The 19265-nt window shown below is 42.7% G+C and overlaps 1 protein-coding gene across 2 annotated transcripts in view; it reads right to left on the reverse strand.

Annotated features, from left to right (window-relative positions):
- GSN (gelsolin) overlaps nt 1-18334 on the reverse strand; it is a 104800-nt gene extending 86466 nt beyond the window's left edge. The window contains exon 1 of one of the 2 annotated variants that reach the window (XM_030207561.1): nt 18232-18334. Coding sequence is in view for 1 of the 2 variants with exons in the window: in XM_030207560.1 (XP_030063420.1) it covers nt 11206-11247 (42 nt within the window). In the remaining variant the exon portion in view is untranslated. Of the gene's footprint in view, nt 1-11205; nt 11510-18231 lie in introns of those variants that run through there. The other variant, XM_030207560.1, reaches the window with a different exon arrangement.
- Nucleotides 18335-19265: the final 931 nt, after the last annotated feature.

Here is a 19265-nt window from a genome sequence, read left to right on the forward strand (position 1 = left end):
ACAACTGGCAAGCCAGGAGCCACCCCCAGGCAGATTTTTGATGGAGCTCGAAGAAGCTGCAGCCACCCTGCTTGGGGAGATAGAGAATACTGAAGAGGCAGTGGAGCTGGCTGGCCATGAGGCACTGTGAAAAGTTGAGTGTTCTCTATCTCCCCCGCTGGTTGATGGACACAACCCATACGTAATGGCTTCATCTGCTTGATGACAAGGAAATACAAATACTTATTTGGGCAATTGGGGCAATGTTGCAAGGAGCTGTAGTGGGAACTGAACCAAATTCACCACGATCAAAGCCAGCTGAACTAACCACTAGGCTACTCCTCCATTGCCTTTTCATCACTTTTCGCTATACTTTTCTAATCAGTTAAAACAAGCCATTATTGGAATACAGAACACCTACGCTAAACCTCTTTTTCATCATGCTGGTATGCAAAAATTATCAGGGTCATTTTGCACCAGTACCAGCATTAATCACTGAAGCACACTACGACCCTCCAAGCCTAGAGTGTGCAATCACTAGATAGAGAGAATGACAGCGACCAGATTCTCTTCCAGCTCACAGCACCCGAACTGTACTGCACGTTTTATAGGATAAATCAAAGAGGAGAACCAGAAATAGACCCAGTCCTTTAATACTGTTCATATGAGTCTCACTACTGGAAGATTAATCATGTGGCAAGAGAGCAGAAAAAATATCAGGGCAGTATTTCCTTAGGGCAAAAATGAAGGGGTTAATATTCCAAATGATTTAAGCAGGCAAGAGAGACTCTGACTACCACAGCTCCATCTGGTTAATGCCAGGGCAGTCTGGGTATAGAATTGGGGCAGATCTGGAAGTTACCTGGGCACTACAGATATTTTCAATGCCAACAGTACCGTAGCCAGGAACTTTTTACAGGGGGTGGATTTCCTCCAACCCTATGCCGCCCCTCTGTGCCACCACTCCCCCTCCCCGCCTTAAGAGCCTCTCGGTGTCTTCACCCGGCAGTGGCAGCGTCACTCATAGGCTGCCTGCAGCCTGCTCCAGGACTTCCTCCCTGAACCAGGGCAGGACGGTTCAGGGAGGAAGTCCTGGAGCAGGCCACAGGCAGCCTATGAGTGCTGCTGCTGCTGGGTGAAGACACCAAGAGGATTTTAAGGGGGGCTGGGTCTGACAGGGGGTGCATAAGCCAGTACTCAGATAGGTAACTGGGCATGTTGGACTGCATATAATGTTGTCCTAACTATGGCCAGCTACCCACCTAGGTATAGCACTGAATATCAGGTAACTTCCAGGTGCCACGAAACAGCTCAGTGCCAGTATGCAGATAGGTGTTAGCACTGAATATCCAGGCCTAATGCAGCTCCCAAAATGTTTACATTCAATAGATTACCAAATATTTCCTCATTCATGTTTCACTGACCTGTGGATAACTGTTGGAAGTTAGTCAAAGAGGCAAAATAGGAGCAGTGTTCAATGAAATGACCTGGTACGAAAAAGTCCAGGATGACCCAACAACGAAGAGATGAACACAATGTAACACCAGTATGGCACAACGAACATGCTCTACTGAAAGAACACAAACCCAACATGGCCACGTTTCAGCAGTTGCCTGCATCTAGGTAAATTTTCTTAAAATTAAAATGAATTAAATCAGGGGTTCTCACCTAGTCCTCAGGACACACTTAGCCAGTCAGATTTTCAGGATACCCACAATGAATATGCAAGAGATAGATTTGCATACAATGGAAAAAGTGCAAGCAAATTTATCTCATGCATATTCATTGTGGATACCTTGAAAACCTGACTGGTTAGGTGTATCCTGACGACTGGGTTGAGAACCCCTGAATTAGATTAATTACATACATATTTGTAAATAAACACAATTAAAAATAAAAATTAAAAAAGTGATAAAAAACATACTGGTGTAAAAATTATATGAATGCACATAAATAAATTACATTAAAAAACATGTAAACCATGCATCATATAAAAATATATATAAGTAAAACTTCTTGATGTACAAAATAAAATCTTTGTTAATCCATAATAAAAACTGAACACTATTAATGGGCCCTTTTACTAAAGGTTGGTGCTCGACAAGCCTATTGCCGTGCACCAATCCAGAGCTACTGCAGGAGCCCGGCAGTAGTTCCCACCCCCAGAACATACCAATATTTTCTATTTTTGTACCACCGGGTTAGTGCGGGAGCCCTTACCACCATCTCAAAGGCTGATGCTATGTGCTCCTCCCTCCTCCGAAATGGCCACGCAACTGGTTCACTTACTGCATGCCGTTCTTTTACAGGCAGTATTAAAAATATCTCCTACTGGGAACCGCAGCTTAACGCCCCCAGTCCGAAAACGTTGAAGTTAAGTATATTGAATATATTAATATAAAAGTATTAAAGCCGATGAAGAAGTTAGTGCTGTTTGTATTGCCAAAAATTATTGTTGGACAATTATGCACTACTGTTAGCTCTTTAAGCAGGGACTGTCTCTCTATGTCAGGTGTTCAGCGCTGCGTGCGTCTGGTAGCGCTATATAAATGCTAGTAGTAGTGAGGCAAGGGTTAAACTGTTTTTGACAACTGTGGAAAATTATGGAAAACTTTGATGATTAATGTGGTGGAAAAAATCTGGGACTGATAAAGTGGATGTCACTTACTGCATGGCCATTTCTTTTCCAAGAAAAAAAAAAGGGTCCTTAAAAGGGTCCTTTTACTAAGTTGCGGTAAAAGGGGGCCTCGGCAAACATCAAATACATGTGCTGACACTAGAGCAGGCCCCCTTTTACCGCAACTTAGTAAAAGGACCCTTAAGTTAGTCCAATGAGGTGGTCTCACCTACAAGTGGTCTAGGGGTCCTTTTACAATGCATATTTTCGATGCGTGCTGAGGCCCCCTTTCACCGCAGCAGGTAAAAGGCTGTTTTTTTTCTGGAAAAGAAATAGCTGTGTGGTAAGTGAACCACTTGCCGTGCGGCCATTTCGAAGGGGAGCACTTACCGCCACCCATTGTTGTGGCAGTAAGGGCTCCCACACTAACCAAGTGGTAACCGGGTAGCGATTACCATCGGGTAAGCACTGGCGCTTCAAACAATAGAAAATATTTTTGTAGCGCTGGAAATGGCGAAACTCTGGGGATGAGAACTAGCGCCGGGCTCCTGCGGTAGCCCAGAGGTAGTTCCGGATTGGCACGCAGCAAACCTGTTGGCACGCACCAACCCTTTCGTAAAAAGGCCCCTTAATGACCTGTCTTTCTACAAATTTTCATGTAAGATCAGTGGAAGAAAGTGGAGAAAGACAAAACAAACACAAAGCAAATACAAAATTAACAAAACCTGCAGTCGAGACACATGATGTTTGGATAGATGTGAGACAGGTTACCATCACTTAATAATGACATCTAAGCTCTGCAACATTTTTAATTAAGTTCAGTGTTACTCAGTTCTTTGTGCCAAAACGGAAGAGTCACTGCTCAGTATACAACTATGAATGTTTGCCTTAAAATAATACGGTCCAAACAAATCAGGGCTGCTCTGATCCCTGCTGCCCCTCCAAAATAAGCTTGATTTATATGTTCCTTATACATATAGGGAAAGGGAAATGGGACTTGCTATACCGCCTTTCTGAGGTTTTTGCAACTTTTTTACATTCAAAGCGGTTTACATATATTCAGGTACTTATTTTGTACAGGTAATCACTTGAATTGAACCTATGTTAGTTTTTACATTTTTTTTTATCCTAGTTGTTATTCAAGTTGGTTGGCACCTTGACAGGAAGATACTATTGTTTCAACACAGGTATCATCTATTTGATCCAACTTTTATCCTGACCAGAAAGCAGATGGAAATAGAGAAAGGAAGAAAGACCAGCACAGACATCTTCAGTCTGAAGTGCAAAGAATCTTCTGAAGGTTCTGAGGTCTTTAATGAGCACCTAAAAAAAAGATGTTGTACTACCAGGCCTTCCAAAGCCACTGAAGAAGAGGCCTGTGAGTTCTCGGAAGCTCAAGCACACAGCTCACTTCCTGTTGTCCCTGTAGATGATTATCATGACCTACAAAGACTCCCATTTCCTCCAAGTCTATGTCAATTAGTACAATTCTATCCTTAGATGCGTCTTTACAAATAAATTGGATCAGTAAAATACACAGCTCTCTAGGACTTTGCATACTGGTCGGAATTCTATAAACAGTGCCCAAAATGAGATGTTAGGAAGATCCAGGCTAACTAGTATTCTGCAAATGGCACCCTTTACAGAATACTAGCTTAGAGCAGATCTTGCATCTAAGCTTTGGCACAGCACTTACACCTGCTGAAACCAACATTGCACCAAATAACTGGGTACACCCCTGACCAGCCTAGGCCCCTCCCAAAGCCAAACCCCCTATAAAATTTAGGCGCACATTTTAAAGAATAGGGTGCAGGGTAGATCCATACATAAACCCAAATGAGTGTCAATTAACAATAATTATTGATTATTAATAGCTCATTAGTTAATTAGTTTGTGTGCGGATCTGAGATCCGCACTCAGGTTTGGGTGACCTCTACAGAATTCAGAGGATTATGCCTAAGAGAACTCTTATATTACGAAGAATGTTACTCCATAAAGAATATAGATCACCAAGAACGTAGTTCCACTGTCCTAAAATAGTTGACCTTGTTAACATGCCTCTGCCAAACCCATAGAGGGAAATTCTGCAAATGGCGCTCAAAAATCGGCACTCAAGCTATTCCCATGCCAGGTTCAGCACCAACTTTGGATGCCAGGACTTAAGCCTGCTGGAACCAGGTATAATTCCCGGAGCCCAATTTGGGCCCAAATCACTGGCATTCTGTAACACTGCACTAAAATTTTAGGAATGTCCCTGACCCTCTTATGTACCTCCCATGGCCACGCCCCTTTTGGGGGTGAACACTATAAGTACATAAGTAATGTCACACTGGGAAAAGACCAAGGGGCCATCGAGCCCAGCATCCCGTCCACGACAGCAGCCAATCCAGGCCAAGGGCACCTGGCAAGCTTCCCAAATGTACAAACATTCTATACAGGTTATTCCTGGAATTGTGGATTTTTCCCAAGTCCATTTAGTAGTGGTTTATGGACTTGTCCTTTAGGAAACCGTCTAACCCCTTTTTAAACTCTGCCAAGCTAACCGCCTTCACCACGTTCTCCGGCAACGAATTCCAGAGTTTAGTTATGCGTTGGGTGAAGAAATATTTTCTCTGATTTGTTTTAAATGTACCACACTGTAGTTTCATCGCATGCCCCCTAGTCCTAGTATTTTTGGAAAGTGTGAACAGATGCTTCACATCCACCTGTTCCACACCACTCATTATTTTATATACCTCTATCATGTCTCCCCTCAGCCGTCTGTTCTCCAAGCTGAAAAGCCCTAGCCTCCTTAGTCTTTCTTCATAGGGAAGTCGTCCCATCCCTGCTGTCATTTTTGTCGCCCTTCGCTGCACCTTTTCCAGTTCTACTATATCTTTCTTGAGATGCGGCGACCAGAATTGAACACAATACTCAAGGTGCTATGGGATTTGGGTGCACATTATTTTAGAACAGCACATAGCAAAATATGTGCCCAATTCCAAATTGGTGATTAGTACCAATTAGCACCCAATTGGCACTAACTAGATCCTAAGGTAATTTAATTAGGCACATGTCTTGGATAGGCGCCCAGATATCGGCATCCAGAAACTGGTGGATAATGCATCAGTTATAAGGCATTTAGGAATTTCAAGTAGTAGTAGTATAACTACTTAATAAAGCTTTGTGTGTATGCCTGCGATTAAAGACACTGCTCTCTCAGCATGCATTAGAGTTTCTTGACCATCATTCTCCTTATGAAGGCATAACCTTCCCATAAAGACATCAAGAGTGTCCCAATTAATCCATGATGCTTTATAACAAGACATGCACATCATAGCAAAAAAATACCCAAGCACATGAGGCAGATTCAAAACTTTAGCAGCCCTCTGGTGATTCATCTGTGCCTCTATACTACTTGAACATTAGTTTACAGAAAGAAATCCCTGACTGACAGATGTTTTATTTAAACTGTTTGTATTGTTAATGCTATTAGTTCCTGCGTGGCTCATGATGTAAAGGATTCTACAACGGACTACCAAACAATACTCCCCATGGGAACTTAATATCTAGGATGAAGAAAAATAAATTACCCAGAGAAGGCTCACAGTCAGTCAAAAAATCTGTGCCAAGATTTTAAATTTAAGATTCCCAGCTCATGCTATCACCTCTCGCTTCCTTTTCACACTCTTCTGACATTGTATGTAACTAACATATGACTGTATCATAATTGTAAATATGCATAATTTGATCATTGTATCATGGAAAGAAATACACATTCAATTGCTTTCAAGTTTATTATTGAATGTCCCCCAATTACATAAAAGTGATATGACCAACACACTGTACTTGTTCAAAGCTGGTCATCACAGCTACAAAAGTCACCAATACTTTCTGAAAGACTGCAGGTCTGCTTCTCTCCACACTATCCCTCTCCTCAATAGGGGCTTGATATACTGCCTTTCTGTGGTTCCTACAACTACATTCAAAGAGGTTTACATAGTATATACAGGTTCTTATTTGTACCTGGAGCAATGGAGGGTAAAGTGACTTGCTCAGAGTCACACAGAGCTATGGTAGGAATCAAACCCAGTTCCCCAGGATCAAAGTCCACTGCACTAACCACTAGGCTACTCCTCCACTCCTTAAACCTGACAAGAAGTAACCACCCTCTCTAGGTAATCTGAGTTTTCATCCTGCACCTTCCCAACTCTGCCTCTCTCTTATGCAATGAATGACAAACAGTTGGAAGGGTCCTTCATTTAGATTCTGGGGATCAGATCAAGTGCTGAGATGCTAGGGAGTAATGAAGAGTTTGGACCCTTATAAACAGACTGCAATGAATCTGGAATATCCATAAATCGACACCTATATTCTAGGCCCTTGTTTCAATTGGAACCCCTGAATTTTGTGGCCCTTCCAGAAGATATTAAATCATGGGAGAGCAGGGACCATGATCATAATTATAGATTTGTACGGGATATAGGAGGTGAGTGTGGAGATAGGAGAGGGAGGGTCTTAAGAGGGAGGACCTAATTTAAGACCCCTCTTTCTCTCCTCCCTCTCCTGATTTAAGACCCCTCTTTCTCTTCTCCCTCTCCTGATTTAAGACCCCTCTTTCTCTTTCGCCCTTTCTGATCCCCTTCTCCTGCTCCCTTATTCCCCCATCCTCTCATCTCTGATTTCTCCTTCCATCCCTCTTCACCCTCTGCTCATTCTGCCTGAGAGCCCTTCTCTATTTCTTTGCTCTGAGATCCCCAATCTTTCTCCCCTCCCCAGATCCCTTATCCTATTCACTACCCCCTGCCGCCCTTTCCAGCATCAATCACTAACAACCCCTTTCCCCAAAAAAAGGATTGGAAAAATTAACTGCACGCACAGAAATGCTACAAAATGGCTATTTTGTAATAAAATAAAATAAAAACAACTGCATAATCTAACATGAAAAATTATGAAAGTAAAAAAAAAATGTGGTACATAATTGCTACAGAATTTGGAAAAAAACTACTACAAAATCTTGAAAAGTCCACTGCAGAAAACCAAAGGCTTTACCCTGGAACAAAAGCTTGCAACAAACCTTGCAGAAGCCTCACTATGTTGTCCTGGCTCAGCTTCAGCATACCCAGACTAGTTGCATGGCATGGGATGCCACAACCTGTATTGTAATGGAGCATGAGCAAACTTCATAACGGGCACTGCCTGAGTAAATATGAAAGTATAAATGATGTCATTGATGACTGAGATCCAAAACATTCCTCTTTAAAATGCTGACTGAGTTGGCATTAGTGTCTAGGGAGCCTGTGTAACGAGGGATAGGATTTTAGATGCCAGGGAATATCAATCGACCACTAAGACTTCAGAGGCAGCTACCCAAAGGAACTTTCAAAGGATGAATATAAAATTATTTGTTTCAAATTTTCTCTCATATTACTGAGGATTGGCATGATACACTTGATACATATGATTTATTAAACTGCTTTTATTGAGTTAATAAACCTAGAACACAGGTCATACGTGATACCTCTACAGCAGAGGTTCTCAACCCATTCTTTGGGACAAACCCAGCTAATCAGGGTTTCAGGATATCCACAATAAATAAGCATGATATACATTTGCATGCACTACCTCCACTATCTCATGCAAATTGTGATCCTGAAAACCTGACTTGCTAGGTGTGTCCCGAGGACTGGGTTGAGAACCCCTGCTCTAGAAGTATCACGCATGGTCTATATTCTAAAGCAGAGGTTCTCAACTCAGTCCTCAGGACACACCTAGCCAGTCAGCTTTTCAGGATACCCACAATGAATATGAATGAAATAGATCAGCACACATTGATCTAGAGACTAGCGCTGAGTTCCTAGTAGGTATTAGTTATACTTGTGAATATTTATTTTAAAAATTTGTAGACCGCGCTATCATACCATTCTAGACGGTTTCCAAAACTTACATACATAATAACATTTCTTAACAAACGACAAACAAAACTTCAAACACAGTAAACAAAAAACATAAAATAAAATATAAATACATTAAGTACAAAAAATAAAAAGTCCAACAGCAGTCACTAAATACCAGCAAAAGCTTGTGTGAACATATATGCTTTCAAACACTTCCTAAATTGAACGATGGAACAAGTTTTGCACATTTAGGTAGTGCATTCTATAAGACTGGTCCTTCTATATAGAAAATAGAGGACCAATAAGACATCTAATCTAATTTCAAGTAATAATTTATCTCCAGATCTTAATGATTTAACCGGTGTATGAATTTTCAAAGAACTAGCCAAGGTCAATGGGCCATTATCATTCAGAGCTCTATGGACCAAGGTTAAAACTTTAAACTTGATCCTCCAAACAATGGGTAGCCAATGCAGGTCTCGAAGGGAAGGAGTAATACAATCAAATCGATTAAGGTTTGACAAAAATCAAGCTGCAGCATTTTGGCAAATTTGTAAAGCACACAGCTTAGAGGCAGGCAATCCTAGATATAAAGCATTACAATAATTCCATTAAGGGAGTAACAGATGCCTGAACCATAGTCTGAAAATTTAATGGCGATAAAAAAAATCTTTCATCCTGCAAATCAACTTTAAGTTTGAAAAAACCTTTTTGAATACATTAATATAGCGGGTGAAGGCTAATCTAACAACAGAGTGATGGTTTACAAGAGAGCACCTCTTGAGCCATCAAGGAAGCTCCATCTCTACTCACTTTCAGTTAGGAATGTCTGCCTTCATAATCTGCATAGTTCACTCTAGCAAGAAATCTGAGCAATGCCACACCAGAACTTCCTTTCTGCAATAAAATACTAGAAAAATAAAATGGTTTACCAGCATTGCATACCATCAAAGAGCTTTTCTCCTGAAACAGCAACATTTAAGACAGTATGCACACTTTTTTTGGAGGGGGAAAGAATGCATAGATCAACTCATTTTACAAACAAAAAACAATGATACACATTTTTCAACCTGCTTACAACTTACACTGAACCAGCATGAGATCCCATTAATTTTGGATAGTGAAAGATCAACAAGAAATGCAACATAACCCCCCCCCCCCCCCCCCCCCCCCGCCAACACACACTCACACGAAATGGTCGAACAAGAGTTTGAGAGAAATGGTGACTCTATACAGTCTACTTTTCAGCCTTTCAACGAAAACAAAACTGCAGGAAAGAAAACCACAGAGTGAACAATATAATTCATGCACTGTGATCAGGCGGAGAACTAGTGCCTATTTTTATCTGTGGTTGACACAGAGTTTATATCAGTTTGCATGCAGAACATGGCCCTTTCCCATCCATTCTGCAAATGCACGCATAACATCCCCCCAGCGCCTGTCCTTCCTGGATTTCCATCAGTCGTTCATTAAGTGTACAGCTGCACTAGGAAAACAAAACAAGAATCCCACTCTAATATGTCCTCCTATAGGGAACACCAGTATGGAAAGCCAACCACTATGAATAAGTGAGTGAGGTGGATAATGAAGAGACAGGATGCCAGTCCTACCAATCCATCCATCCATCTTAACCTGCAGAAGAGCAAACCAATGATAAGACAGCTAGTGTTGCTATGACTTATGATTCAAGAACCAAATGAGGAGATTCTGGTGAATGAAACATATCTGCCGACACTCCTATAAGTAAGACACACTGATTCAATGAATAGTTAAGCTCTGGAACTCTTTCCCGGAGGATGTAGTAATAGCGGTTAGCGTATCTGGGTTTAAAAAAAGGTTTGGACAAGTTCCTGGAGGAAAAGTCCATAGTCTGCTTTTGAGACAGAAATGGGGCAGCCACTGTTTGCCTTGGGACTGGTAGCATGGAATGTTGCTACTATTTGGGTTTCTGCCAGGTACTTGGAAACAGGATAGTGGGCTAGATAAACCACTGGCCTGACTCAGTATGGGTATTCTTATGCTCTTATGACAGCAACTCCTGTTCACTTAACAATTATAGAAACTATATAATTCTTCTTATACTACTGAAACATGTTCCGTGAGCCACCCAACTGTGCATGGTATGGTAATATGGTGTATGGGACTTAAAGACAGGAAAGCATTAATCAGACTGCCTGAATGCTCCCTTCCCCTTCCCCCCTCGTGATGTCCCACACCAGTTTAATACACAGCAGCCGACAAGACAGTCCAGCTATTGTCTGTAAAATTCTGATTAGTATTCGTGAGGCATGCTAGACCTTTAATTTAGATGGTAAATTATTTGTTGAGGGAGAGGGTTCATCAGAGCAAAGTGAAAGAAACTCAGAACAGCAGTTCTCAAACCGGGATACGGCTCCCACCCCAAATGGATCGCAAAATGAATTTATGGGGCATGAGATATTTGGAACTTTGTATTGAAATTTTGGAACAGTTAATTTTATCTCAACTTAAACTTGGGGGCAGGGGATAAAAGTACTGCACAGAAAACAAAGGATGAGGCACAACCCAAAAAGGAATTTAAGAAATGCTGACTCAGCACACAACTGTCCCCATCAGTCCAGTGACAATAATCTCTTGCATTAATCCAGTTACATTTACAGACATCTGTACTTTTTTTCAACCCAACACAAATATCCATCAATAACACTGACCTGTTTCTAATCTCTACATATTATTCAAAGAAAATGTACCTACCCCTTTTGCACAGCAAACTTCGGAAGCACTGGCATTCCCCATTTTTGCAATACTGAAGTTTCAGGCTGTCGCAAAGTTCTCTGAAAGTGTGTATCCTGTGCTACTGTCTATCCTGCCAGCTGGATGACTCACGCTTTCTCCTGGCAGATGCCCATCTAGCCACAGTGGCCACAAATTTCTGGATGTGCATCCATCACCGCATGCATCAAATGGAAAACACAGAGCACGCCGCTAAGATGTCCAATGCCATATTCAATCAGAAACTCCAGTGTGGTTGCTGTAAGCCCTAAAATCATGGCTAATGAAAAGGGAGGTTTCCCCAGCGAGGGCCCTCCAAGTTATTTATACACAAAGGGCTGTCTCCCACATGCTTTCTCCTGCAATCTGATCCTCAACAGAACACTGGAATCATTCCTCAGTAAAGCCATTTCCTGTGCTAAGAAATTCTTAAAAAAAAAAAAATCTTAGCAAGCTGGGATGCTTTTCTTTTGGACCAAAAGCCAAAAGAGAACTATCATCCAAAGAGGATAATCATGGGTGGAAAAATATTTTGGAACCTTGGGTGCCAGTCAAAATAGTTAGGAGCCAGAGCAAAAAATTATTTTCCTTGTCACTGATTTTGTTCTTGTTTATTTTTTAGGTATTTTCATCTTGCTTGTTTTGTTGCCTATCGTTTTTGCTTTTTTGTTTTCTCTAATCTTTGATGTCTCTTTGAGCTCCCCTCAGCCCATCTTCTGTATACACAGAAAGCTATCCAGGTCACAGCAGCAGCATCTCCTCCTTGGCCCAAACACCTCCAGCACCAGCTTCTCCCGTTGGACCTGGACCCAGCAAAGCATCTACTCCTGTGCCTGGCTTACCAACATTTTAGGGACCCACAAGACCTGAAAGCCAGGAATTATCTACCGCTGATGACAAGGTATTACAGTGTCCTTTGATTTTTCTTCTGCATGTCTAATAAAAAATAATCCGGTCCATTTGAATTCTGGGATTAGTATGGAGGCTAGACCACTCTGCAAATCTGTAGTTGACAAATTTAGAAGTTTTAATTGTTCACCCTCTCCCAATCTACTCCAAAGGTTGAAACGCTATCCAAGAGTGTATGGCACTAAAAAAAAAAATTCAGCACTCAGAAGAATGATTTTAAGTTCTATTCTCCAGAATTCTAAGGTTCTTGTTCCAGGTGCTATGCAGCAGGCTCCCTTCTGTGCAAGAGCAGGCACCTCTACTGTAGGCTCTGAGGATGCCTGGCAGGCCACCAGCAATGGAAGACATTTGCTCTTTGTTTGTGACTAGCCTCATACTACAGAGAAAATCACTTAAAAGTGTTTCTGCATTGATTTGGATTCAATATTTACACTCTAGTTGGTTTACATACATACATACATAACATAGTAGGTGATGGCAGAAAAAGACCTCCCAACCACTAACCCCACCTCCCAACCAAGTGACTCTTTAATATGACTTCCTCATTTGTAAGTGCACGTCTAATATTCCACCTGAACCGATATACTCATATCACCCCTCTCCTCAGGTCACTTCACTGGCTTCCGATCAGATACCGCATACAGTTCAAGCTTCTCCTTCTTACCTACAAATGCACTCAGTCTGCTGCTCCTCATTACCTCACTACCCTCATCTCCCCTTACGTTCCCGCTCGAAACCTCCGCTCACAGGACAAATCCCTCCTCTCTGTACCCTTCTCCACCACTGCCAACTCCAGGCTCCGCCCATTCTGCCTCACCTCACCCTATGCTTGGAATAAACTTCCTGAGCCCTTACGCCAGGCCCCCTCCCTACCCATCTTCAAATCCTTGCTCAAAGCCCACCTCTTCAATGTTGCTTTCGGCACCTAACCTTTATACCCTTCAGGAAATCTAGACTGCCCCTACTTGACTGACTGTTCACTTGTCCTTTAGATTGTAAGCTCTTTGAGCAGGGACTGTCCTTCTATGTTAAATTGTACAGCGCTGCATAACCCTAGTAGCACTTTAGAAATGTCAAGTAGTAGTAGTAGATTCATTATATAATAGGAGGTAATTCTTACTATAAATTGCATTAAAAAAAGTATTTAAATCTTGCCAAAAAGACATCCCAGATTGGTAAATAATTATTATTATTTCTGGTTATGTTTTAGTTCTGAAAGTGTAGCTTACAATCAGTGCCACATAACCTGTTCATTGATGTTTTATTCTATAACAGGTATTCTAGTAGGGGCCACTGCCACCAAACAATGGTTATCACTGATACCCTGATTGGGAAAAATGGCATAAGTCACCAAGGGCAACCGGCTGGTCCAGAGCCCACCTTTAACAGATGGGTGATCATGGCAGGCTTCGATGGGAGCCTTGCTCAACCCAGGCTGCCGGCAACAAAAGGGCAAAAATTATTTTGTTGGCCTGGTTGGGGTGGCAAAGGCTCTACAAGTCTCAGCCAGCCCTGGCCAGACACACTGGGAGTGGAGGAAAAAATTGAATCATGGATGATGTGTGAAGCATTATCCAATTGGATGCTTCCCTTTCTTTCATTGGGAGGAGCTGGGCAGGAATTTTTAAGGCAGCACCTCCACGGAACAGGATTCTTCCTGCTCCTCAGAGGCATCTTGCTTACCCCAACCAACCCACCCACATTTCCTTGTTGTTTTTGTTGCAGTTTTTTTTTTTGGGAGGGGGGAACCGAGCTAGGAGCACCTTTGAACAAGGCCTTAAAATTCACCGGGTGGTTAATGTTAGGCTATGCTCACAAGCTCAGACCTGGAGGACCAGGCCTGTTCTTGCTCTAGCTGGTATGGCAGAATAAGAGGTTTTCTCAGGTTGTGTTTAAAGTTTACCACAGACTCCTAGCTGTGTATGGCAGGATGTCTGTCTTGGTTTCAGTTTTACTCAATGCTCTGGTGAATTTTGTATTCTACCAATAAAGCAAAGCTGGCCTTGTTATCTTCCAAATGAAGTCTGTTTATTTCTTAAATATGCATAGTGAAAGGGGGGGGGGGGGTGAACAGTCACATTCCTTGTTAGAATCCATATTGTGACAAGGAAGGACTTCGCCTCAGCAACAAATGTAACATAAATGTTCTCTGTAACAATTTGGAAGTTACTGAATTTATTTTGAAAAAAAGAATGAGAATTTGATAAAATCAGTGAATCAGTGGCATTTGATTGCCCTATAAGGCAATAAGGAATCTGTCCGACAGACAAGTAGGTAAATAGGTCTTGGCAGAGAGCCTCTCTGTGTAATGCTTATTGGTGCTCATCATAAAAGGTAAGAAAGGAAGACTTCAAATCAGTTTATTCCGACAGTTCTAGCACCACAAAAAATATGCTAATTTCCAAATACATCCACAAAACTTTTGCATTCAAGCTGACAGGCCAGCTGGCTGGCTGCGAATGAGGGGCTCAAAAGTATCACAACCCGTCTACAGAAGTCATTTATGAAAGAAATAAAAGATGGCGCACATACCAGAAATTACAGAGCATAGACCGGATTGCTCTGTTATCCAAACACATCAACATAATGTGATCCGATCATTCAACTTAAATGTGGTGGTGTTCGAAAAATGGAGGAAAATTCTCAATAGATATCGGGGATACTCCGTTGTTAACTGCTTACAAGTCAAGTCAACCTTAGGGAGCCCCCTCACTCATCACGGGCATAAAAACCTCCCAAGTGTTCTTAAACCTTGATTTATACTAGGTTACGTCAGTATGTCAGGCTCAATCTCTGGCTGTCTTCAAGTCTAGGCTTAAAGCCCACCTCTTTGCTACTGTTTTTGACTCCTAACCATCACTCTCTTACTCAACACCCTCACTTATCTCCCCTACCACTGCAATTTCCCCACCCCTAGCTGTCTGTTCGTCTGTCCAATTTAGATTGTAAGCTCTGTTGAGCAGGGACTGTCTTTTCATGTTAATTTGTACAGCGCTGCGTAAGTCTAGTAGCGCTATAGAAATGTTTATTAGTAGTAGTTATACTCTTTCAGACATATGGTATGCAATTGAAACTTACCTTGCAAGCCATTCATGACCAAAACCGAGCTTCTCATTTTCCCCCCCAAACCCACCTCCCCGCTCCCCCCGTTTTCTATTTCTGTTGATGGCTCTCTCATTCTCCCTGTCTCCTCAGCTCGAAACCTTGGGGTCATCTTTGACTCTTCTCTCTCCTTCTCTGCTCATATCCAGCAGACCGCCAAGACCTGTCGTTTCTTTCTTTACAACATCCGTAAAATCCGCCCCTTTCTTTCCGAGCACTCTACCAAAACCCTCATCCACACCCTTGTCACCTCTCGTTTAGACTACTGCAATCTGCTTCTTGCTGGCCTCCCACTTAGTCACCTCTCCCCTCTCCAGTCGGTTCAAAACTCTGCTGCCCGTCTCATCTTCCGCCAGGGTCGCTTTACTCATACTACCCCTCTCCTCAAGACCCTTCACTGGCTCCCTATCCGTTTTCGCATCCTGTTCAAACTTCTTCTACTAACCTATAAATGTATTCACTCTGCTGCTCCCCAGTATCTCTCCACACTCGTCCTTCCCTACACCCCTTCCCGTGCACTCCGCTCCATGGATAAATCCTTCTTATCTGTTCCCTTCTCCACTACTGCCAACTCCAGACTTCGCGCCTTCTATCTCGCTGCACCCTACGCCTGGAATAAACTTCCTGAGCCCCTACGTCTTGCCCCATCCTTGGCCACCTTTAAATCTAGACTGAAAACCCACCTCTTTAACATTGCTTTTGACTCGTAACCACTTGTAACCACTCGCCTCCACCTACCCTCCTCTCTTCCTTCCCGTTCACATTAATTGATTTGATTTGCTTACTTTATTTATTTTTTGTCTATTAGATTGTAAGCTCTTTGAGCAGGGACTGTCTTTCTTCTATGTTTGTACAGCGCTGCGTATGCCTTGTAGCGCTATAGAAATGCTAAATAGTAGTAGTAGTAGTAGTAGCAGTCTCATGTACCAGTCCACGGCCAACTTTGGCCAAGGTTTCGGTTCCTGCGTCAGGGTCCGTGGCGTACTTGACTGTTTTTTCACTGCTCAGTTCTGTGGACTGGTATGAGACTGAACGGCTGCAAAGATAAGTTTGAATTGCATACTGAGAGTATCTTCTCTTTCCAGCATTCCCTCTTTATTTCCTGTTTGTTTTGGACTCGTGGTGCAGTAACCTATTGTTTAGAGCATCAGGGAGAGCAGGATTCAGATCCCACTTTATTTGACCTTGGGCAAGTCACTTCACATTTAAAGAGTGTTTATTAAGTTGTGGTAAAATATCAGTTTTTTGCATTTATATCTCAGAAAAATTCCAGCAGAAGTTACTAACTTGCAGAATATGAGTGTATGTCAAAAATAATATCAAAGTGACTGAAATGTCACTGGGTAAAGAGGAAGTGCTGCGGGCCACCTTAGACCCCCGACTCAGATGAGGAAGCGAACAGAGATCTGTTACTTCTTATTCATTAACCACATTATTATTATGTTTTCTACAATTTGTACAATCTTCTTAAATACCTTGTTGTTATTTCTTTTTGTTTACTTGTTACTATGTAAGCCGCATTGAGCCTGCCATGTGTGGGAAAGCGCGGGGTACAAATGTAATAAATAAATAACCTAGTATAACTCAAGATTTAAGAACACTTGGGAGGTTTTTATGCCCGTGATGAGTGAGGGGGCTCCCTAAGGTTGACTTGACTTGTAAGCAGTTAACAACGGAGTAACCCCGATATCTATTGAGGCTTTTTCCTCCATTTTTCGAACACCACCACATTTAAGTTGAATGATTGGATCACATTACGTTGTGATAACAGAAAGTCATGACAAGTGTGTAATCAGTTTTCTAAGAATTTCATCAGGTGCAAAAATGCACCAAACCCCAGGAAAGGGGGGGAGGTATGTGTGCCTTATTTCACATATTTGGGAAATAGTTTAGCATGGTAAAACCTGAGCAAATTTGTGAGCTGCAAGAAACCGTGGGGGGTGGGGATAAGACAGAACCTCAGGTTAGTGCATACTAGCATTTATACGTAGTAGTAAGAGGATGAACCTGAATGCTTTGCCTGAGTGAGACAAGTTTTTTTTTTCTTTTCAATTAAAAATAAGTACACTGCAATTGAAGGCATCATCAGATGGAAAAAAAAAGACTCGGTTCCAGTCTTCGGAGGGAAGGGTGTTGCATATGTCTTGTAAGCACATTTCAAATACTACACAATTGTCTTTTCCACGATTGGTGTTCTCCTATTGAAGTGCAAGCCAAACACTTGAAAGGAAAGCTGTAGACTGTAATTAGAAGCGGAAGGGTAAAAAGCAGAGAAAAAGAACACTGAGGCTTAACAGCACTGCACCCCAGAAGCAAGCAACCGAAAAGTTTGCAGACTTTTAGCTCTGGTCAGGACACGAAGGCTGAATACGTCACCCCTCCTTCCAGCACACTTCACTTTTAATGACTATATATGGTTTAGTAAAGTTCAACCTTAAAATTCGCTTTACCCCCTAACCCAACGTGAACCCCCGATCAAACAGATCACCGAAAGATTCAACAGCCACACGGTGCCGACGCAATTTCTCATCGCCAGGGCCTCTGCACGCAGAGAAAGATAAAGAAGCAAAGGCCATCGAATATATTATGTTAGAACATAGTGTGATATTACAATGTTAATAACAATACAGGCGCCGATCGGAAGCTCTGCAGTGATTCTCGGAGGACTGTCTAGGGGTCAGCCGATCGCCCAGCCCGATCGTGAACATTTCCAGGGGACGGTGTAAAAACCGGATACAGCGGGATCCTCACCGTATTTCGCTTCGCAAAAACACCGTCTTTGCGGCCGTCAAAACAAAGGAGCGCCCGTCAAAACAAACAAGCGGTTAAGGTAGTACTTAGATCCGGAGGATCCCGAGGATCCCGCAGATCTGGCTTTTACACCGTCCCCATCTCCAGCAAGCACAACCCGGTGCTGGTGATGCAGTGCATCGGAGCCCGTGACACGGGGATGGTGGGAGCTAAGGAAGGGGGGGGTCGGGGGCGCATCGAGCTCACCTAGCCGAGAAGCTTCCTTGCAGACACAACCGGTCCGGAGCAGAGAATGAGGATCTGCAGCCCGGTGGGGGCGGGGAAGGTGGGGCACCGCCCTCAGCCTGGCACGAGATCTCAGGCTCCCCCCTCCCGGCCTGGTGAGACAGGGCAGCAGTAGCTTGCCTTCAGGTTGGCCAGCACCGGCCAGGAGGCATGGAAGGGTCACAGTATTCCTGCAAAAGACAGGCTCCTTCTGCCCCAAAGGAACCGGAACCGGCTTGAAGAGGGTGGGGGTCACTCTTGTGCATTCCCCCTTTTGAAATTAAAATTATGTATATTACTTAGAAATATAGATTAACAACTACAAACAGTATAAGGTGACCGCTTTATTGGACTAATTTAATACAGTTTTTGACCAGCTTTCAGGAGCTGCCACTGCCTTCTGGCAAAAGGAAAAAGACGGATACTGAGGGATCCCAATACGACGTTGCCCTTTAGATCCCAATAAAAGGCCGAATTCTTTAGGAATAGAATATCTTTATTATGGGACAACTACAAGAAATTGAACAGAAATATTAGGTTTGCCCTCGTAATGCAAGAAGTGGCATAGCCAGGCGTTTTTTTTTTTTTTTTTTTTTGGGGGGGGGGGGGGGCCCTGTGCCCAAAATGGGCGAGCAAAAAAAATAAACTTGCCCGGCCGGCTGTGCTCTTTGTGCACCCCCCCCCCCCCTCCTTCTAATTCCTACCTCAAATTATAAATAACTGAGCTAGGGTAACAGTGAAGCATACTAAGGGATGCTCACAGAGCTGTAGGGATGATAGACAAGTAATTTGGATTCTTCAGGACTTAATTTTGGATGGAATGACCAAGTAACAGGTTCTTCTCTTCTGCCACTTTTTTTTTTTTCCAGACTTCAGAGCAGCAGGGGTTTTATGCATCAGCCTGCAGGGAAGAAAAGGCGTAGGTAAGGGTGGAGCAGCAGAGAATAGTCACTCTACTTCCTATCCAGCCCCTCTTTTCCTGCTATTCCTGACTGGCCAGTGCTAGGGTTTATAGC

The sequence above is a fragment of the Microcaecilia unicolor genome, chromosome 6 (genome assembly GCF_901765095.1).
Source record: "Microcaecilia unicolor chromosome 6, aMicUni1.1, whole genome shotgun sequence".
Classification (NCBI taxonomy): domain Eukaryota; kingdom Metazoa; phylum Chordata; class Amphibia; order Gymnophiona; family Siphonopidae; genus Microcaecilia; species Microcaecilia unicolor.